Source organism: Taurulus bubalis, assembly GCF_910589615.1.
Source record: "Taurulus bubalis genome assembly, chromosome: 4".
NCBI lineage: Eukaryota > Metazoa > Chordata > Actinopteri > Perciformes > Cottidae > Taurulus > Taurulus bubalis.
This window is the reverse complement of record NC_136592.1, coordinates 5,849,291-5,872,263: the sequence shown is the minus strand read 5'-3', so window position 1 is coordinate 5,872,263 and position 22,973 is coordinate 5,849,291. Positions and strand designations below refer to the sequence as shown.

At 42.7% G+C, this 22,973-nt stretch overlaps 2 protein-coding genes across 2 annotated transcripts; both read left to right on the top strand.

Annotated features, from left to right (window-relative positions):
• Nucleotides 1-2,058: 2,058 nt before the first annotated feature.
• Nucleotides 2,059-13,458, top strand: LOC306735901 (uncharacterized protein; the record flags this gene model as incomplete). The annotated part of the gene is made up of 17 exons (XM_079217471.1): nucleotides 2,059-2,146; nucleotides 2,711-2,767; nucleotides 2,884-3,039; nucleotides 3,206-3,326; nucleotides 3,416-3,594; nucleotides 4,018-4,099; nucleotides 4,209-4,384; nucleotides 9,094-9,188; nucleotides 9,542-9,572; nucleotides 9,665-9,730; nucleotides 10,264-10,416; nucleotides 10,985-11,102; nucleotides 11,247-11,425; nucleotides 12,107-12,188; nucleotides 12,570-12,694; nucleotides 12,897-12,992; nucleotides 13,313-13,458. The coding sequence occupies 16 exons, from the start codon at nucleotides 2,059-2,061 to the stop codon at nucleotides 12,950-12,952; spliced, it is 1,764 nt and encodes a 587-aa protein (XP_079073597.1). The 3' UTR covers nucleotides 12,953-12,992; nucleotides 13,313-13,458.
• A 4,961-nt stretch (nucleotides 13,459-18,419) lies between these two features.
• Nucleotides 18,420-22,700, top strand: LOC306735625 (hatching enzyme 1.2-like; the record flags this gene model as incomplete). Its single annotated transcript, XM_079217118.1, has 8 exons — nucleotides 18,420-18,507; nucleotides 19,072-19,128; nucleotides 19,245-19,400; nucleotides 19,559-19,679; nucleotides 19,769-19,947; nucleotides 22,182-22,263; nucleotides 22,359-22,483; nucleotides 22,601-22,700. Coding segments are annotated over 8 exons (810 nt in total). The 3' UTR covers nucleotides 22,603-22,700.
• Between the last annotated feature and the right edge of the window lie 273 nt (nucleotides 22,701-22,973).

Here is a 22,973-nt window from a genome sequence, read left to right as displayed (position 1 = left end):
AAAGATAATTATAATCAGCCCCACCTTTACCAGCTGCAACATTGTAGTGACGAACACATTAATGCATCAATAATTACAATCCAGGAGATACAATATCTATTATTCTGCAAAGGGCCATTCTGCATAGGGAGTACTTTTACTTTTGGTACGCTGAGTACATTTTGATGCCAATATTTACTTGTAACAGAATATTTTTACACTGTAGTATTGTTACAATATATCTGAGTACCTTTGTAAAAAAATATCATGAGATTATTTTCAGCTTTAATTTGATTGATCCCTCATTTTAATAACTTGACTTAACTTACTTAACTGCTAAGTACATACAAACCAGTAAAAGACATAGAATGAAGAATTGACTTCTCCTTGGCAGCGTAACGGTCCCACAGTTGTGACTTTCTGTAATCCAGCCTGCTGCAACAACTTGTCATCACAGCGAGACGTTTCCAAATAGAGCGTGTGGCTTTGTCTTGTGACACGTCTGTTAATGTCACCAGAAGATGGATTCATAAAGTGTGCAGGAGGCCCAACGTAATAATTACCATTTTCTTGTGTCCGTTTGTGCAGAATGTTTGTCAAGAACCGACCGCTGCTTGACGTTTATATTTACTCAACAATCTGGACAAAATGTCCAGTTCTCCACTTTGAGTTGTGTGTCAGAGTAAAACACAAACTGTCTCAGCAGCTGTCTGGCCAATGATTACATACATAAAGAACACCAAATGCAGCAGAATGTGATCTACTGCAGGACTGCCTCAACTATGCTCCTAAATGCTAACGGCTCCTCCATCCTAACAGCCCCTGCCTGCTAACAGCCCCTCCCTGCTAACATCCCCTCCATGCTAACAGCCCCTGCCTGCTAACAGCCCCTGCCTTCTAACAGCCCCTCCATGCTAACAGCCCCTCCAATAATCAATAATCAAGCAGACACAAAAACGCTGTTCATGTTGAGGAACAGGGACTAATTCTTGTCTTTTCTCCTCGTATGAATATTGCTGATTTGTTTTTTAGGCATATGTTGTGAATATTTAGTCCACCCAGAGTCCTGATGTGTCCAACAGACACATTGCAGGGGATTCGGGGGAGACGTGCTTGATTCCTCCATGGTGAGGGCAGAGCGACCAGGTCATGTTTGTGCGCTGCGGCACATTAAATAGCCTAGAGTTTTTTTTCAGCGTGAGAAATACGATGTGTGGCGGGAGGGCGTGACTTAAGACCGAAATGCGTGACAGTCACGCTCAATGCGTGACACTTGAGAGCCCTGTTGCATATGAACTGGCAACCTGGAGCTGCAGCATGAAGTTAATTTACCTTTCTGACTTCAGGTCCCTATCTCTATAGAGGATATTCCTGAGACTAATGTACTGACATGTTTTATTATCTTATTTTATCTTAAATAAGAAAACTGAACTAGGTTGGAAGTATTATCCATTTAGAAAAGATCAGCATATAATATTACACTTTACAATAATCCCATAATATTTGCAACCTGTCACGGTGTGGAAAATTGTAACGTCAGAGATACCATTGAATTCTGACAAGTGTCCAATTCCCACCCTATAGAGAAGTGTACAGTAGGCGTGACGTCTGTCAGACGCATGTGTTCGAAACCATATGAGACTGATAAGCCTGTGAAGATAGCTGATTCTTTCAAGATAGGTGAGCCCAAATAATCTATAGTATAATGATAAATGCAACATGTGTGCTTTTCCCACCCTGAGTGGTATTGACATGTTTCCGTCAGCCGCAAGTGTCCAAAACCAAATGTGACTGATAAACATGTGGATTTAGCTGATTCTTTTTTGTAACAAGATAATCCATATTTGGGTTTACCGACGTAGCCGAACGTGCATAAAAACCTGGAGTGAAACCTCAGCTGCACAAGTCCATACGTAGGATCCAAGGTGAGTTCAGCTGCAAACGTCTGCAGCTCAATATGCAATACAAAAGTGTGCCCTTTATTTCTGCTGTCTGTTTTATTTGTGGTTGGTTCAAACACTGTGTTTCTCCTCTGAGGCCGGCGCTGATTCCTGTCTGTGTCCTGCAGGTCTGCTAAGGATGGCTCGCATGTCTGTGTTCAGGTTCTCCGCTGTGGCTTTGCTGCTGCTGTCCGCCTGCTGTTGGGCCGACAATGAGGTAGATCTCAGTGAGAGAGGAGCAGTGACACTCCTACATGTTGTTATCACGAATGTTGAACATCCTCAGTCACAGTCACCAACATGAACGGCCTCCTGTCGCTCACATGAAGCCGCTCGTCTTCTCCACATCACAAAGATGTTGTTAGGAGGTTAAATAGAGCATTTATTTCCACCTCAGCAGAGTTTCCCTGTTGTTGAGTAGTGTTTAGTTAATTTCTCTCACATGATGATACAGTTAGGGTCATACGGTGCACTTCATCTACAAAGCTCCAGGCTCTATGATGCTGAACGTGTGTCTCATGATCTCTTTGTACTTCTGACCGTTTTAACGTGTTCCTGTCACTTTAAGAAACTGTGTCATGTTGACTTTGAGCTGTAACTTCAAGTCCTGGTTCTGTTTCTAATGGGTTTGTCTTTCCTCCCCTCATCCCACGCTGATCCTGCAGGCAGGTATGTGATCTATTCTGATGATCAGAGCTGTTGTACCGACATGCTCAGTACTGTGACCGGTGTATTTGTACACAAAGTGAAACTGCGTTGTTGTTCATGTCACTGTGCAGAGGACATTGCAGAGGAGGACTCTGAGCTTTCTGTCTCTGAGCTGCTGGAGAGAGCCAACAGGAATCTGGGTGAGTGAGCTGCTGCGGTCACCGTGTTGCTCCAGACAGCTGCTGCTGGTTCTACTCTCTTCTTCTGGTCGCAGCACTTCAACAGGTGTCTGAGTTGCTGCTGTGATGTGTTTCAGTCCGCTCCGCCGATGACCCCATCCTGATCGGAGGAGACATCGCCATCGGCAGCGAGGACGAGAGAAACGCCGACCCCTGCACCAGCCGAGGATGCAAGTGGGGCAAGTTCACTGACGGGAAGGTCTACATTCCTTATTACCTCACCAACCACTTCTGTAAGTATCACACAGAGGCCTGGGAGGCCCACACACACTGTCTATTTACTGGAGGCTTTCACTTCTAATGCAGCAACTTTGACAAATCAGTCAGATGTTTGGGGCCCGTATGGTCCTCTGTATTTCACGGGAAACAGCTGATTGTTGTGTGCTGTGGTCCTGCCAGCCTCCAGAGAGAAGGCCATCATCACCCGTGGACTGGAGTCCTTCTCTTCCTTCTCCTGCATCCGCTTCAGGCCCACTAGAAGCAGCGACCGCGACTGGCTGAGCATCGAGTCCCAGAACGGGTAAGAAAGGACCAGTCGTGGAGCCGTTTACAGTTGAGAGCTTTCCCTCAGACTTCGGTGTTGTTGAACTCGTCTCTGATCCCGTCCAGCTGCTACTCCTTCGTCGGCCGTCGTGGAGGGAAGCAGGTGGTGTCTCTGGCCCGTAGCGGATGCCTCTACCACGGCACAGTCCAGCACGAGCTGCTCCACGCTCTGGGCTTCAACCACGAGCAGACCCGCTCCGACAGGGACAACCACATCAGAGTCATGCTGCAGAACGTTCAGTCTGGTAATGCAGCTGTTTATATATCTGATATATCAGAGAGGAGAGCCATTTCACAGAAGAGACAATGATTTGTTCCCTCTTATAAATCATGCACATGTTGAATACTTCTGCTCATTAGCTCATGCCGCTCTTTAAGGGAGCTAACGGCTCCTTCACATCTCTTAGTGACTTTCAAACATTCTGTAGCTTCCTGAAAAAGTCCACTTCTAAAGAGAAAACATGTTCGTTCAAACGTCCTCACAAGTGGACAAAAGTCTTCTTGTGCTCCTCAAAGACAGTATGATGATACTGACAACCACGAACGTGTATTCATTTAATTCATTTTCCTAAAAATGTTATAAATGTAATAGAAACAATGACTATATGGCAATGAATAACATTTTAGATGTCATTTTAACATTATTTTTCATCTTCTGTTTTTTCCAGGAATGGAGCACAACTTCAGGAAGATCGCCACCCTCAACCAGGGCACTCCCTACGATTACGGCTCCGTCATGCAGTACCACAAGTGAGAACAAGGGGCTGTACTTGGGCCCTGCTGTGTGTCCTCCTATGTATGTGTGTGTGTGTGTGTGTGTGTGTGTGGTTCCCTCTAACTGCTCCGTGTTCTCCTGCAGGTACGCCTTCTCCAAGAACAACCAGCCCACCATGGTCCCCATCCCCAACTCCAACGTGAACTTCGGCAACGCCAAGGAGATGAGCCGCACCGACATCGCCAGGCTCAACACGCTCTACGGCTGCTGTGAGTGTCCACACGAGCACACTGACAACATCCATGTTCCACACGCTGCCGGTCTGCACTCTGTGTCCATCACTCACTGTTTGACCTGATCCCCCTCTTTGCTGTTCCCCGTTACAGAAGAAGCCCGCTCAGACGTCCTGACAGGACGCAGAGGGAAGATTGTCTCCTGCAGCTCTCTGAACAGCAGCAGCTGCAGACCTGAACTCATCACCTCAACAGTCAATGATGCCACTATAAAGAGACTTTGACTGAAACATGGCTCTCTCTTTGCATTCTTTCTTCACAACCGTGTGTGTTTCCTAAAATGTCATTCATGTATTTATTCAGAAGGTCCTGGTGTGGTGCCAAATGTGATGAGGAAATTCAAATGTCTCAAAGTTGAACTTAGAAGAACTTGAATTGAGGTAACAAGCCTGGATAACCAACCAGCTGCTCATCAAACACTTTTAAAGGCATCGGCCATCAATATAACAGCATCTCAGAAAGAGATTCTTCTCCTCAATGAATTCACTTACTGATGGGACGTCTCTTATGGTCCCAAGCCTCACAATGAATAATGTAATATTTTATGGATAGTTTTATCATGAATCAGTTTCAGATGGTAAACAGTGTCCTTCAAACACATTTTTCATGGAGACATTTCATCATCAAAATGAAGTAAAAAAGGTGATGGGCAGAAGCTATCATCATCATAATCTCCTTCTGAGATGCCATTATATTGATGGCCGATGCCTTTAAAGGGGTTTGAATAGCAGCTGGTTGGTTATCATGCTGTAATTAAACCTCTTCTTAAGAAGCCCACTCTCCATCCAGACGTGTTGGCTAACTACAGGCCTATCTCTACACTTCCCTTTCTCTCTAAGATACTGGAGAAGGTAGTCGCAAATCAGTTGTGTGACTTTCTACATAACTATATTTTATTCGAGGACTTTCTGGTGACATTAGTGACAATTACTAATGACCTTTGTTGCTTCAGATACAATTTGTCTCTGTTCTTGTCTTGTTAGACCTTACTGCTGCATTCGACACCATTGACTATGACATCTTATTACAGAGACTAGACCAGTCGATCGGCATTAAAGGTACAGCACTAAGCTGGTTTAAGTCCTATTTATCAGATCGACCTCAGTTTATATGTAAACGATGAGGCCTCAATTACCACCAGTGTTCGTCATGGAGTTCCACAAGGTTCTGTGCTCGGGCCAATTTTATTCATATGCTTCCTTTAGGCAATATTAACAGAAAACACTCCATAAACTTTCATTGTTATGCCGATGATACTCAGTTATATCTGTCGATCAAGCCAGATGAAACCAACCAGGTCGCTAAACTTCAAGCATGTCCTGATGACAAAACTAAAGTTATTTAGTATAGAACAGTGATTCTTAACCATAGGGCCGCGGCCCAATGGGGGGCCCCACCCTAACCCAATGGGGGGCCCCACCTAGAGGGCCGCCAAAAACTTTCCGTTTTCACCTGTGGGCCGCGAGGTCAGCGGGAACGCATAGGTAATGAATTTAAGACAGCCGAGATATCACTGTTATCCACGAGATGCTCGGTTACAATACAGCTTCCCACCACTTGGTGGCGGTAATGCGCTAGTCAGTTGTTTAACAGGCTCCAATATGCAGAAGAAGAAATTCAGCCAGCCGTTAGCCTGTAGCGAAAGTTATAGAGAAGTATTTAAAACAAAAACATGAAGACGAAAGTGCTGCTGAACACTCCCCCAAACGTCTAAATGTTTGTGCAAGTATAATCCTGACTTCACTACACACACTGAGCCCAGTGTGTGTAGTGAGGGCTAATGCTAGCTAACGCTAGCCTCGCTAGCTAACGCAGCACTGAAGGCTTCACAGCTAAAGCGATATCTAAAGACCAAACATCCAACGCTCGTTGGAAAGCTGGTGAGATTTTTCAAGAGAAAGGACAATATACAGATGCAGAAAAGGTCTGTCGTGTCACTGATTGCCAACTCCAAATGTGCTGTGAAAGCCAGCTGTCACAGATATGAAGAGCAACTTCTGGTTCTGCAAAAATGAAGACTGCTGAAGCATTTCATTCACATCATAAGGCTGTATTTTAATTTGTACTTTATTTAAATGTTATTTACAGTTTATTTAATTTTTGAAAATTATTATTTTGAATTGTGTGCACACTTGTCTGCACACTAATAGTTGCCCAATAATTGTGAACACAGAGATACTAATAAAGTAAAAACCTCACTTGTACTGTCTTAAATATTGAGGTTTATTAACATTTTGGATTAACCAAGAGCACTGTAGTTGTTCAATAATACAATTAATCCTAAAAAAACACACCACATATTATTTATCAAATTTCATTTTTTTTCTCCGTTTTTTTTTAGTTTTTTTAGTTATTTAGTTATAAGCTGATGTTCTGCCTGGATGTTGTAGTAGATCAACTGCTCAGCAGCTCAATCAAGGAAAGAGCAAAGCCTCATAATATTCTGTTAGCAGGCAGGGGCTGTTAGCATGGAGGCGCTGTTAGCATGGAGGGGCTGTTAGCATGGAGGGGCTGTTAGCAGGGAGGGGCTGGTAGCATGGAGGCGCTGTTAGCAGGCAGGGGTTGTTAGCATGAAGGGGCTGTTAGCATGGAGGAGTTGTTAGCATGAAGGGGCTGTTAGCATGGAGGAGTTGTTAGCATGAAGGGGCTGTTAGCATGGAGGAGTTGTTAGCATGAAGGGGCTGTTAGCATGGAGGAGCATAGTTGAGGCAGTCCTGCGGTAAATCACATTCTGCTGAATTTGGTGTTCTTTATGTATGTAATCATTGGCCAGACAGCTGCTGAGACAGTTTGTGTTTTATTCTGACACACAACTCAAAGTAGAGAACTGGACATTTTGTCCAGACGGACACAAGAAAATGGTAATTATTACGTTGGGCCTCCTGCACACTTTATGAATCCATCTTCTGGTGACATTAACAGACGTGTCACAAGACAAAGCCACACGCTCTATTTGGAAACGTCTCGCTGTGATGACAAGTTGTTGCAGCAGGCTGGATTACAGAAAGTCACAACTGTGGGACAGTTACGCTGCCAAGGAGAAGTCAATTCTTCATTCTATGTCTTTTACTGGTTTGTATGTACTTAGCAGTTAAGTAAGTTAAGTCAAGTTATTAAAATGAGGGATCAATCAAATTAAAGCTGAAAATAATCTCATGATATTTTTTGACAAAGGTACTCAGATATATTGTAACAATACTACAGTGTAAAAATATTTTTATATTATATTTTTTATTATATTTTTGAGGCCTATTCATATCTGCTGTTCTCAAACAATCTTTAAATCTTTTAATCTTTAAATAACTCTTTTTTTTTCTCATTGTCGTTGTTCCTGTTGTTTGTAAGGTGTTACAAGACTGTGTGTAAATCACACACACTTTGCAACCGTGCCCACATTTTGGAGAAGTCATGTCAACTCAAAAAAGGTGTTTGCAGCTCTGCACAGCCTCTTACAGCTCTTACACAACCACACAGAGGGGTTGTGTAAACAGCACTTCTACGGCTTTATGATCTGAGTACCCAGATCAGCGTAAAACGGGTCACTAAAGAATCAGCACATGATTTGAGTTGAATTCTCCACTCAGTTTTCGTTATCCCCAAGGACACTACCCTTTCAAACTGGAAATGAAAACAAATATTCTAATAGATTATATATCCTTGGACAAAAAATGTCTGCCCTCCTCAACAATAAAACAGCTGTTTTCAGCTGAATCTCGATGACTCCTCCCACTAGGTTCCTGCTCAGAGACGGTTGTCATTTATCTACTGATTAATTAACTAACTAGTTTTCTAAAAATGTATTTTTAAATATGCAAATGAGGCATTCTATTAATAAATATGTGCTCATTTCCATACATTTCATTAATTCGAGCCAACAGGTTTTTTCAGAGGGGATTTTGGACACCTCTGTGACAACCTGCATAATATAGTAATTAAGAAAGGAAAGTTTATTTATATTGCACTTTTCACAGACAAAAAGTACTGTATAAGAGTAGAAAAAAAAAATTAACACAAAGTGACCAAAATTAGGGGCCAAAACATTCCAAGAGGTAAGAAAGCACCAAAAAACACACATTAAAAGCGATACATAAAGTAAATAAATACAAACAGATTAAAAGCAGGATATAGAGCACTAGTTTTACCTGTATAGTTTGGTGTATGTTAGTGAAGTGGAACATTCAGGCTCATTTAGTTAAAACAGCCTTTAAAGAATGTTTTTTAACATTCAATACATTTTGAAGACACATAAAAAAAAGGAATATATATCACCGTGAAACTGATTAAGTTTATCGACTACAATAATTTTTGTATTACACATTTTCTGAAAAGCTTAAATATGCAAATGAGACATTATCTAATGCTAACTTTTGGTGAATTTAGGATAAAATCTTGTCTGAAAGACGACATAATAGGGAAGCTAAATAACCCCAAATCTAAAAACTGACCAGTTCATGAAAAACAATGTTTCTCCCTGTCGTGTCTCCCCTAAAAACATGTTTTTCATGTTAAAGTCCCAAACAAAGAAAAAAATTGATCAATTCTTCTTATAAAACATGTAATTTGTTATGGCCTGGGGACAAACAGGAGAAAACAAAAGCCGACATCTTAAGGAATAACTGCCACTTCTGGTTGCACTGAATTTGTCAACAAGTCTTTGGTGAGCGGTGCTCCATATTAGGATGGAAGTCAGTTATATTTCCTTCCTATTTAAGTCACGAACACCCCTGTTTCCTCAGGATGTCCCTCTGCTGCTGTCCTACAACCAGCCATGATCCTCCAGGCGGCTGCGCTCAGTGTCCTCTTCTGCTCCGTCCACAGTTTCATCATACAGGTAAGCATCAGCACACACATTATGTCTCCACAGCCACATCAATACATATCATTCATTATGACACAATTTGAAATGAAATGTGATACATTCTGAAATTCTTCTAATTTACAATGTGCATTGAATTTGAAACTGTTTCTTAACAAAGACAATTTGGTAAACTGCCAAAAGCTAAATGTGATTCTGTGTTTAATGTTATACTTTGTAGTTTGTGGATTGCAATACAATTTAATCAAATGCAGGAATTCTCAAATGTTGCTTTCTCTGTCTTGAAAAAGAGATGAACGAGAAATACTAGTTTCCAGCAACATGTGATTTCTATGGTAACTACAATTAACCACTTTGTCTAATCACAGGGTCCTTTTGAAAAGAGTGAGGAGTTCTCTGGTAAGATGTGGCTACTTTTCAGACAGTAACACTTCTGTAAATATATATCGTGGTACATCAAGAACCTCATTCAAATTGTTTCTCTTCCACAGGCAACAGCGTTGAGGATGACGAGTTCAGCGTCTCCACGCTGTTGGAGAAGGCCAATGTTAATGTTGGTATGTTCATCACTGCAACTGCTTTATTCTTTCTTCATTTAAGAAAATGCCCAATAATAACAATCTAACTTTAAAGATAGGACTGAATATTGAAACTATTTTTTTTTTCAAACATTAGAAATAGTACATAATGCTGGTGTTGCAGACAAAATACAAAAATACAATTTTGCGGATGTTTGTAATGGATTCTTAAACCTAAATAAATGGTTTTGTTGCCTAAACCTAACATCTGTTTAGTTCAGTAATGTTGTCCCAATAGACAGAAAATAACATTGTGTAGCCACGAAAGATACTTCCAATACATTAGTTTGAAAGTTGTGCAGAGCATAAAAAGAAATAATTTGAAAATGTTTGTCCATCGACACCAATCAATACATTGTGTGACTATTTCCCGTACTGCCGTGACACTGTGTTGTGTGAGAGGAGCGCTTGTATCAAACTCAGAATTAACAGCAGTTTAATCAAGAAAATTAAATGCAGCTTAATAAAAAAGATGACAACATGTTCTCGATCATGCTCACGTCGTTTTGCAGGGAAGAACTTCGATGACCCTCTGGTGATGTTCGGTGACATCGCGGTGCCAACAGGTCTACAGAACGCTGATCCCTGCGTAGAACGAGGTTGCCTGTGGCCTAAAGCCACTGATGGCAACGTCTACGTACCCTACCGCATCTCCAGGGACTACGGTGAGTGCTGAGGGCAGGGCTTCTGTTTACCAGCCTTCATCACTTTTACCAGAGTCATCGCGGCAACAGCTGGTCCTGGAGACCTCAGAGACAACCACAGAAGTGTTTTTAAGTACTTCAGGACAGTCAGGTGTTTGTATGTCTGTCTGTCTGTCTTTCTGTGGACAGATTCTGTCACTGCAATAGCCTCAAACATCTACAAGATGCAGTCATGAAGGTTTACGGGTGTATTTTTAGTAGTAGCAGTACTAGTAGGCTAGTAGAAGCAGTAACTTGCACCGTGAGGAGCAATAATGTAATGTTAGTAGTAGGCCGACTTAGTCATAGCAGTGAAGGTTACAGTTGTAGTAATAGCACTTGTAGAGCTAGTTGTAGTACTAGTGGCAGTATAGTAGTAGTAATAATAGTAGTGTGTAGTATGTTGCCTACAAGGAAGAAGGGAGAAAATTAGTTTTGCTATTATCAAAAAACGTAATAGTGCAGGTGGTATTGTGAAGTAGAAGATGAAATCAATGAAACACACTAAACTGATGATAAATGCTTTTTGGGGGGTTTGTTTCCTGTCAAGACCAAAGAGAGAGGGATACCATCATCCGAGGTCTGCGTTCATTTGCTGATTCCACCTGCATCCGCTTCACCCCCTTGAACGGACAGCAGGACTTTGTGGACGTTCAGTCACGCTCAGGGTACGGACCACAACATACGACCACATATGCATGAATACGATCTTAAAGACCCTTCTTTACACTCTGGGGAAGCAATGCAACTTATTCCCAACGGTGCTGCTTCTTCTGATTTACTGTTTGGAGGTTTCATTTACTCTCTTTCAGGTGTTTCTCGTTCATCGGGCGTCGAGGTCGAGGTCAGGTTGTGTCCTTGAGTCGCCGCGGTTGTGTTTTCCAGCAAATCATCCAACACGAGATGCTGCACGCCCTGGGCTTCAACCATGAGCAGACCCGGTCCGACAGGGACCAGAATGTTCGCATCTTGCTGGAGAACGTTATACCTGGTGGGTCACAGGCTTTCATTATGACGAATATAGATGGAACTTTATTAAATAATTTAGCAATTGATAGACACAACCACAATGGGGACTCCACAAATAACACAACCGACCTCAAGTAATGTTAAGCTCTCAAGTTAAAAAGGTTTCAGGTGCCATGTTGTTGAAAGTTAGATTCATCATAAACCAGGTCTAGGTCCTATAGATATAGTGAACGTATCAAAACACTCAATTCAAGGGACAAATGTACACAGCCTGTATTCAGAGACGCTGCCTTTGAAAGGAGCCGTCAGCTGTAAGGTTGTGATGTCACAAATATACAGTCACTGGTAGAAGTAACTTAAACTCTGTGGGGTGGACCCACCCAGTGAGTACCCGGCTGCAGTGACGCTGATGCAGACGACTGACCAATCAGAACAGACTGGGTTTTTAAAGGAGGGGGACTTAAAGAGACAGGCACAAAAACAGAGCGTTTCAGACAGAGGGTGAATATAAGTACATCCAGACAGTGTGAGAAAAATAATGTTTTTTTTTTTACATTTAAGCATGTACACATGTTTAAGTAGAAACTCCAAATTCAATTTTGAAGCTTAAAAATGGGCATGATGATCATAATTTGATTTATCATATCATTGTAGCAGTCGTGTAGTAGAGACACATCTGATTGAGCTGTGTGATCCTTTGCAGGAATGGAGAGCAACTTCAGGAAGATCCAAACAAGGAACCTTGGCACTCCCTACGACTACAACTCTGTCATGCACTATGGAAGGTAGCGTCTCACATATGTGAAAACATTCTCTGATTCTCAGCTGAAGATTTTAAAAGGTCTTCATTTCAAAGTTGTTATCAGCATGTGAATATTGTTTTGAGACAGACTTGAAAAAATGTGAACTTGTCCTTTAAAATGTTTTTTCCCGGCCACATATGTCATATTCATCAGGACGCAAACGCGGCTCCAGATTAATGATGACGTTTCTCTTGTTTGCTAACATGTCGTAACGACTTCATAATGTGGTTTTGTGTCAAACTTTCAGCTTCCAGCTTCTTAATGCAGCTTCAAGATCGCAGCCTGTCCATACATCAGCTCAGTCATTAAAACAGTCCAGGTGGACAGGTCAAACCCCTCATCGCTATGTATTCTGCACCGCAGGTTCGCCTTCTCTAGGAACCAGAGGCCGACCATCGTTCCCATTCCCAACGGCAACGTCGCCATCGGCAGGGCCACCCAGATGAGTCCCACTGACATCCTTCGGGTGAACCGCCTCTATCGCTGCAGTACGTATCTTTTTAAACAAGCAGCCTGCAACCTCCCCAAGTAAACCTCTGTCTTGTTACCTGGCTCCCACCGGTACGGCATAAGTCGGATTGAACGCCCGGGGAAGATGAAAACCTGTATATGTGTACATGCATGGTAGCAGTAGCATGAGGAAACCAAGCAGCTTTTACAGAGTTTGCTGTCTCTTTGAATTCATGTCAGATTCGACTGCTTCCAGGCCCGACCTGAACCCCAAGCAACGGAAGCATTTCCTCTAGAGATGAAAGTCTGCTGTGTGCGCGCTTTCGTCAACGCGATGTAAGTATGATATTCAGATGGAAGTTTTGCTCTTTTTCTAAGTTTTTAGTAGCTTTTATTTATCGCTTTTTCTATCTGTGTTTTAGGCGAAGATAGTTTTTAAAATGTATTTAGCCGATATCGCTACAACTAGGGAACATACAACTAAACAACTAGTTTGATCAAACAGCACTACACTGAACATGGCTTTTGTATTTTGGGATGAACTGTCCCTTTAAGGACTTCAAGCATCTTTCGGTGCCCATGTGTTTGTGTGCATGTGTGCACATGTATGTGTATTCATTCAAAAGTTTGAACAAATCCTTGTTTTCTTCCAACAGGAAATCAAGAGGAAATGAGAAAAAGTGATGCCTCTTATTTTTTTCGTCATCTACAAAGAAAACCAGAAATGCATCTTGTGCTTGAATTTGCTTTAATTGAGGCTTTGATGGTATTAATTGGTGCTGTCCTTATGATAAATAAAAGTGTCCATCATCACAAATGTACACATATCTAAAGGCTTGTAAGCTTGATCTATATACTAATAATGAATAATATTTTGCAAAAGAAACAAGTGCAACCCAAGGTTCCTCTAGAACAGGGATTAGCACACTAACAATAAATGTGGAAGGTTTTTCTGACAGATTATTTGTAAAGGAATGTTGCTCTTCTGTCCTTCTGAGTGGCAAACCTCTCAATTACCTTCTTATTGAAGTCAGGCGTGCCCCTGACAAGTTTCTTGTCCATGGAGAGCATTGCCAGAGCATCAAGGCGATCCTGTGTCATGTGTTTCTCAGGAAGGTCTTGATCAATGTTCCCTCTAATTTTTTTCAGCACTAAGCAAATATTTTTGTTTCTGAGCGCACATTTCAGCACTGTGAGCAATTCGCAACCACGCGATCTGCCAAAAATGACCACAAGCTTGTGTTAGCCATAGGGGATTCAAAGAGATGACAGCAAATGCATCAATATGTATACAAGGTTGATATTTATTCAATGTCCTTTATAATGGCTGGACTTTGAGAACATTTTAATGATGGTGTTTTACCAGTCAGTTTAGTTGAACTTAAAGGATCTTTGTTGAACTTCAATAAGGGGAGGTTATCACTGGTTCACTGGTTATGACGGATAATGATACAGAGCTACCAACTCTCACGGTTTCGCCGTGTGACACATGCTTTTGCATGTTTTCACACTCACTCACGCCACACAACCAATTTCTCACGGCAAAAAAAAAAATTGAATGCAATACAAACGGCACTGATTTTACTTTGAAAGCAATTTATTTATGTGTGCGCTGAAGTGAAAGCGTATTGTTATGCAGTTTCTGTACATCAGGAGCCTCGGGCTGCAGTCTCCGCCTCCAGATTGAAAATGAATCGCGCAAAGCCGCCGCGGATCTGACCTGCGGTCTGATCCACTATGGCAGAGCACTTTAAGTCAGGATCACTTCTGGATCTTCACTCTTCTCTCAAAGAGGAGAACGTTCCTCACATGAGGAAAGATGCTCAGAAGATGTTGGTTCTCTTTGGATCTACCTACATGAGAACAAACATTCTAGTGATGAAGTTCAACAGATCAGATCCTCTCTCTCTGACACCTGTCAGCTGTCACATCTCCACCTCATTCAACCAGACTGAACTGGAAACAACTGAACTGGAAAACATCAAAAGCACTGATTGCTTTTGTTTAAAGTTAATACATTGCTGGTCTTTAACATACATATTTAATGTACGGTTTACATTTTTGTTAACTTATTTTCATAGCCTTATTGTAACATGTATTCTTACCAGTAGCAGCTCAAAACAATATAATTTACAGTTTTTTAATAAAGTAATGACATTCATATTGAGTTAATTGAATTAAGTTCAGACTATTGGTTCGGCCCTCCACAACGGTCCAAATTTCTCATGTGGCCCCTTGGGAAAATAAATTGCTCACCCCTGGACTAAGGTATATTAATGACGTGTGGTTCCCAAGCGCTCTTTGGTGATGGTTGATTACGTTACTGTCATCTGTCCATCATCGTATAAAGACCGCCCTGACAATTTGATTGGTCCGAACAATTTTTGATTTTGGATCATTTCTCCCCAACGGAGCAGTGCGAGACCGAACTTCCAGACCTCAAATGTTGTGGGCGGGGCTAAGTTTGGCTGGTACCAGGCTACATCTTTAGCATACCACCCAAAAATCCACTAGAATGCATGAAATAACATCTACTTAAACCAAAATGTCCTGGGGGTGGACCATGGGTGTGGTCTTTGCTTCACAGAATGTACACAGAGGTACAGAGAGCGCATGTCGAGAAACAGGACGCTGATTGGCCAAGAAGACTCGACACGTCACATCAAAGATCTTATTATTGTGGAGATGGCTCACTCCTATCTCAGAAACACTGGCGCGAAAAAGATTTTTAACCCCTGAAAAAAAATTGTTTGTTCGGTCTGAAAAATGTGCGCGGTCTGAAAAATCTATTGCACGGCCACTTCGACTGGCGCACGCACACAGCTTAGAGGGAACACTGGCTCTTGATCCTCTTCAAAGTACAGAAACACCTCTCAGATTCAGCTGTTGTCATGGGTGTGGTGATGAGGATCCTGAGAAGACTGACAGTCTCTGTGAAGGTGCTCTGAAGGTTGTTCTCCATGAAAAACTGGTACATGGGCACAGCACCACTGCAAGCCTTAAACTCGCTGTTCTCATGACGACGTGCTGGGTGAGAACCGCTCCTTGGCTTGCATCAGGATGGTATCACATACCTGTAAAAGATAAATCAACTTAAATTTGCAATAAAGCTATTTTGATGAAAGTGATTTTGATTGAACACAAGCTTATGTCTAAGTCAAGTATTTCAAAAATATAATGTATGTAAAATCTTACAAATAACATTAGATGATGGGAAATTATAACTACAGCATCAAAATGTATCAGACGGTCAGTTACCAGCGTGTCCTCCCTTTTCAGAAAACTGGCGACTATTTTATTGAATAGTTGCCAACTTGCCATCTTCAAAAACAACTAGGCCTCTTCTAGAAATTAACTTGGTGGACACCTGGATAAGCATGTTATGAACTACCCGCATTTTTATAGAAATCTGATCTTTTTCCTTTTAAAATATTTAAACCAATATCATTGTGATGTTTTCTATCATAATCATTCACTTTGAAGACAAGGCCCATTTAGGCTTTTACAGACTGTTGGACGTGAGCAACTCATCTTTCTAACAACAAAAGCTTTATCAGCTAGTAGTTATTGACCAGATTTTTGTAATGCTGTCTGTGAACCTCTGAACACGTCCTTTAATGAAGATAGGGTCGATGTTCCTCTTCTGCAGCTGTTTGAATAGCATGTCCACATTTGGCATGATCTTGTACAGTGAACTACACCAAGGAGTTTATCTCATAGTAAACTATACCAAGGAGTACCATCATACAATATTTATCATTCAATAATTAATTATATTATCATATACTGAATGAATGCAAGCAAAACTACAGAGCAAAATCACACTTTCAGATTGAACCAATCTATGAACTGTCTGAAACAATGGATATCCGGGGCCCCAAATGGGCTGCGCGCGCACACATGCCGGTTCACTAGGGGCTAAGCCCCCCCTCTCCTTGAATCCTAGAAACGCCCCTGGTAGTGGACTAGCGTTAGCCCATTAGCTAACGTTAGCCCGCTAGCCCTGGCCTCTGCCTCCCCCTCGCCGCTGGTTCGTTTCCGGAGAACAATGCCAGGAAAAACGCTGCACTCCAAGCTAAGACCAGAATAACATTATAAATATATTTTTGGTGGCTCAAGGCGAGTGGGGCCATGCAGGCCCCTCTATTGGCCAGCCGCCACTGGTCCTGATTATATGATGCAATGTTTGTTTGCTTATATGACTGGAATAAAAATACAGATCTGTTGGAGATTTACATTTTGATGTTTAGCCATAATTCAACATAGAGTTAACCTTAATGTTGATATGTCCCACTGATGATTACAATGGCACTTCATATCAAATAAGGTTGCCGACCCCCTGCATGGAGAAGCAGAAGTCGCAGGTGATCAGTAGCGTTCACGTTTTCTGTCCTTCTCACATCGGTGGCCTTGATGAACTGGGCCAGGGGAAGCCTTCTTGATAAACAGCGTTCTGTAGTTGATAAGACGTTTTCCTGGCCTTGCTCCAGGTGCAGTATGTCCACTCTCACACACTCGCCTATGGGTACAGGTTACTTTTTAACTCTGGATGTGTGAGTTATCAGCTTCACCTCTGTTATTAGACAACATAAATGTCCATCCTTCATCTGCACTTGCTTATCCTATTTAGGTTGTTTATTTTGGGATGGGAGGTGCTCCTTATGCAATGTGAAGGTCCAAGAACTTAGGATGTCAAATGTTGTACAGATTGTAAAGCCCCTGTGAAGGATTTGTGATATTGGGCGATACAAATCAAATTTAATTGATTTGAATAATTCATGTAACTGTAACAGACATAATACACTGTTTTAGCTACCAAGGTAAATGAACACAGTCCACCTAAATAGAGATGATGACAAGAGCAAATCAAACATTACAGTAAGTTTTTGTCCCATTACATCCGAGTGTTTTTCATAGTATAATGATAAATGCAACATGTGTGCTTTTCCCACCCTGAGTGGTATTGACATGTTTCCGTCAGCCGCAAGTGTCCGAAACCAAATGTGACTGATAAACATGTGGATGTAGCTGATTCTTTTCCTGATGTATCTGACATTTGCAATTACAGTTAGTTATAACATTTCATACAAATCATTCATCTGAAACAAAACTGACAATTAGGAATAGTTGCATATGAACTGGCAACCTGAAACTCCAGCATGAAGTTAATTTACCTTTCTGACTTCAGGTCACTATCTCAATAGAGGATATTCCTGAGACTAATGTACTGACATGTTTTATTATTATCTTAAAAAAGAAAACTGAACTAGGTTGGAAGTATTATCCATTTAGAAAAGATCAGCATATAATATTACACTTTACAATAATCCCATAATATTTGCAACCTGTCACGGTGTGGAAAATTGTAACGACAGAGATACCATTGAATTCTGTGTCCAATTCCCACCCTATAGAGAAGTGTACAGTAGGCGTGACTTCTGTCAAACGCATGTGTTTGAAACCATATGTGACTGATAAGCCTGTGGATTTAGCTGATTCTGTCAAGATAGGTGAGCCCAAATAATCCATATTTGGGCTCACCAACGTAGCCGAACGTGCATAAAAACCTGGAGGGAAACCTCAGCTGCACAAGTCCATTAGGATCCAAGGTGAGTTCAGCTGCAAACGTCTGCAGCTCAATATGCAATACAAAAGTGTGCCCTTTATTTCTGCTGTCTGTTTTATTTGTGGTTGGTTCAAACACTGTGTTTCTCCTCTGAGGCCGGAGCTGATTCCTGTCTGTGTCCTGCAGGTCTGCTAAGGATGGCTCGCATGTCTGTGTTCAGGTTCTCCGCTGTGGCTTTGCTGCTGCTGTCCGCCTGCTGTTGGGCCGACAATGAGGTAGATCTCAGTGAGAGAGGAGCAGTGACACTCCTACATGTTGTTATCACGAATGTTGAACATCCTCAGTCACAGTCACCAACATGAACGGCCTCCTGTCGCTCACATGAAGCCGCTCGTCTTCTCCACATCACAAAGATGTTGTTAGGATGTCAAATAGAGCATTTATTTCCACCTCAGCAGAGTTTCCCTGTTGTTGAGTAGTGTTTAGTTAATTTCTCTCACATGATGATACAGTTAGGGTCATACGGTGCACTTCATCTACAAAGCTCCAGGCTCTATGATGCTGAACGTGTGTCTCATGATCTCTTTGTACTTCTGACCGTTTCAACGTGTTCCTGTCACTTTAAGAAACTATGTCATGTTGACATTGAGCTGTAACTTCAAGTTCTGGTTCTGTTTCTAATGTGTTTGTCTTTCCTCCCCTCATCCCACGCTGATCCTGCAGGCAGGTATGTGATCTATTCTGATGATCAGAGCTGTTGTACCGACATGCTCAGTACTGTGACCGGTGTATTTGTACACAAATTTAAACTGCGTTGTTGTTCATGTCACTGTGCAGAGGACATTGCAGAGGAGGACTCTGAGCTTTCTGTCTCTGAGCTGCTGGAGAGAGCCAACAGGAATCTGGGTGAGTGAGCTGCTGCGGTCACCGTGTTGCTCCAGACAGCTGCTGCTGGTTCTACTCTCTTCTTCTGGTCGCAGCACTTCAACAGGTGTCTGAGTTGCTGCTGTGATGTGTTTCAGTCCGCTCCGCCGATGACCCCATCCTGATCGGAGGAGACATCGCCATCGGCAGCGAAGACGAGAGAAACGCCGACCCCTGCACCAGCCGAGGATGCAAGTGGGGCAAGTTCACTGACGGGAAGGTCTACATTCCTTATTACCTCACCAACCACTTCTGTAAGTGTCACACAGAGGCCTGGGAGGCCCACACACACTGTCTATTTACTGGAGGCTTTCACTTCTAATGCAGCAACTTTGACAAAGCTGTCAGATGTTTGGGGCCCGTATGGTCCTCTGTATTTCACGGGAAACAGCTGATTGTTGTGTGCTGCCAGCCTCCAGAGAGAAGGCCATCATCACCCGTGGACTGGAGTCCTTCTCTTCCTTCTCCTGCATCCGCTTCAGGCCCACTAGAAGCAGCGACCGCGACTGGCTGAGCATCGAGTCCCAGAACGGGTAAGAAAGGACCAGTCGTGGAGCCGTTTACAGTTGAGAGCTTTCCCTCAGACTTCGGTGTTGTTGAACTCGTCTCTGATCCCGTCCAGCTGCTACTCCTTCGTCGGCCGTCGTGGAGGGAAGCAGGTGGTGTCTCTGGCCCGTAGCGGATGCCTCTACCACGGCACCGTCCAGCACGAGCTGCTCCACGCTCTGGGCTTCAACCACGAGCAGACCCGCTCCGACAGGGACAACCACATCAGAGTCATGCTGCAGAACGTTCAGTCTGGTAATGCAGCTGTTTATATATCTGATATATCAGAGAGGAGAGCCATTTCACAGAAGAGACAATGATTTGTTCCCTCTTATAAATCATGCACATGTTGAATACTTCTGCTCATTAGCTCATGCCGCTCTTTAAGGGAGCTAACGGCTCCTTCACATCTCTTTCTGACCTTCAAACACTCTGTAGCTTCCTGAAAAAGTCCACTTCTAAAGAGAAAACATGTTCGTTCAAACGTCCTCACAAGTGGACAAAAGTCTTCTTGTGCCCCTTTAACACAGTGTGATGATACTGACATCCACAAACGTGTATTATTTTCATCTATTTTCCTTTGAAATTAGCCAATGTAATAGAAACTATGACTTAATATGGCAAGAAATTAAATTTGAAATGTAACTTTTCAATGTTAACTAAAAAGTAATTAAGTGTGGCTCAGCTGCAAGGGGTCATAGACCCCTGCAGCAAGCGCACTTCATGTTCTCCTGCGGGTTTAATAATAATATTAATCATAGTCCCACAAAAGCTTTGGCGCGTATCTCCTCCCGCAGCGTTGCCAGCACATGCGTCAAAATACATCAAAACGTGCGGCCTGATCGGGAATCGTGTGCTTTTCTAAGAGATTCGACCGGCCGTTTTCCCGAAAAACGGCGAGAAATGGTCCCAATGACTTGAATGGGGTTTTGGCGTGAAGAGGGCAAAAAAACACTCATCTTTGTGCCCATCGTGACTCGCCATAATTTAACGTAGAGAAATGATTTGAAGTTTAAAACGTTGACAAAAGTCTGGAGTGTATTTGCCTAATTGGGCATTTTTTTATGTAATTATTGTTCAAGTTTAGGAAAATGTGGGAACCATTTCAGAGTTTACAATGGGTGTGTATGGGGCAGGTTAGAGTGGTGATGTCATCGCTAGAGCACGGAGGAGCTTTATACTAACCCCTGTATTTGTATTTGTATTTTGCCATTCACTCCACAATATTTACTTTTGAGGCATAATTTATATATGAAAATGTCGGAAATATTGTGCTTGTGGTACACATGCGTCGTGGAATCCAACAAACTTTTTTGTCAGCAAGCCTGAAAGCGACATGAAGTCCGGCCAACTGCTCCATCAACCTCCATGTTAAATCGGATCACAATGTTCTCTCATGACGGAAACGTGAGCACTTTACAAACTGAAGTTACGCTATCATTTCTAAATCCTTACAAATATTTAAGTAGACGGAAACGTTCTCAGAAGTCTTGTGCTTCTCATGATTACGTTATTTTTGCGATGGGATTCACGGTTGTCTGTCAAATACAATAGTTTGAAAGGTTGTTTTCTCATTAAATCCACAGTCCAGTCTCCCGCTCTGTGACAGTGACACAGCTGCTTCCAGTTAGCCAATCAGGACTGCCACCATGGCAACCAGTGACACAGGCGCGCACACACACACACACGCAGGAGGAACTGTCAGTTGGTCAGCTGACATCCTGACTGTGTGTGTGTCTAAGTGCGCGCGTGTGTGTGTGTGCGCGCGCATGTGTAATTACGGTCACGCGAACATAGTGGAGAGACAGAGAAGTGAATTTGATTGCTAGCATGAAGTTAGCTTTGTGTTAGACAAAGTTAACTGACTGTGTGTCTATGTGCGCGTGAACGGCCGCGCGTGCGCGTGTTAATACGGTCGCGTGCACGTTCGCGTGTGTGTGCGCGTGTGTGTCACTTTGAATCAGGACTAACAGCTCCACTGACGCTGACGTTCACATTATTTAGTCCATAACAATATTCAAGCATATCAGTGCGATCGGCTGCTTGTTTCCTCTCTGCTGAATGTACTATATTAGAGATTTGAGCATGTTTTTGCCTGTTGTTTAACAGATGGTTTGGTAGAAAATCTGCACACACACATGACTTGGAGATATTCAGTCAAAGGCATTGTAACGCCTCCTGTCTGTCCACCTGTCTGTCTTTCTGTCTTCCCTTTCAACATAAAAGCCCCATGGTGTAACTGTATCTTAACATGAAGCCCAAATGAGGATTATTGTATTAAATAGAAAATAAATACACAATTGTACACACTATTTTTTTATGTAATCACGTGATATGTTGCAGCAAAGTGCTGTCCCATTCATATTTACACCATCAAGCCCTCACAGCTAATGTTGGCATATATATATATATATATAATGTACCTCAATAACCTCAATAACACATCTCACTACCGGTAATGTATCTGTTGTGTCTTCTGTTTTTTCCAGGAATGGAGCACAACTTCAGGAAGATCGCCACCCTCAACCAGGGCACTCCCTACGATTACGGCTCCGTCATGCAGTACCACAAGTGAGAACAAGGGGCTGTACTTGGGTCCTGCTGTGTGTCCTCCTATGTGTGTGTGTGTGTGTGGTTCCCTCTAACTGCTCCGTGTTCTCCTGCAGGTACGCCTTCTCCAAGAACAACCAGCCCACCATGGTCCCCATCCCCAACTCCAACGTGAACTTCGGCAACGCCAAGGAGATGAGCCGCACCGACATCGCCAGGCTCAACACGCTCTACGGCTGCTGTGAGTGTCCACACGAGCACACTGACAACATCCATGTTCCACACGCTGCCGGTCTGCACTCTGTGTCCATCACTCACTGTTTGACCTGATCCCCCTCTTTGCTGTTCCCCGTTACAGAAGAAGCCCGCTCAGACGTCCTGACAGGACGCAGAGGGAAGATTGTCTCCTGCAGCTCTCTGAACAGCAGCAGCTGCAGACCTGAACTCATCACCTCAACAGTCAATGATGCCACTATAAAGAGACTTTGACTGAAACATGGCTCTCTCTTTGCATTCTTTCTTCACAACCGTGTGTGTTTCCTCAAATGCTGAATGAGCATATTCACTCAGTCATTCATGTATTTACTCAGAAGGTCCTGGTGTGGTGCCAAGTGTGATGAGGACATTCAAATGTCTTAAAGTTGAACTTAGAGGAACTTGAATTGAGGTAACAAAGTAACCAGCTGCTCATCAAACACTTTTAAAGGCATCTGCAATCAATATTACGGCAT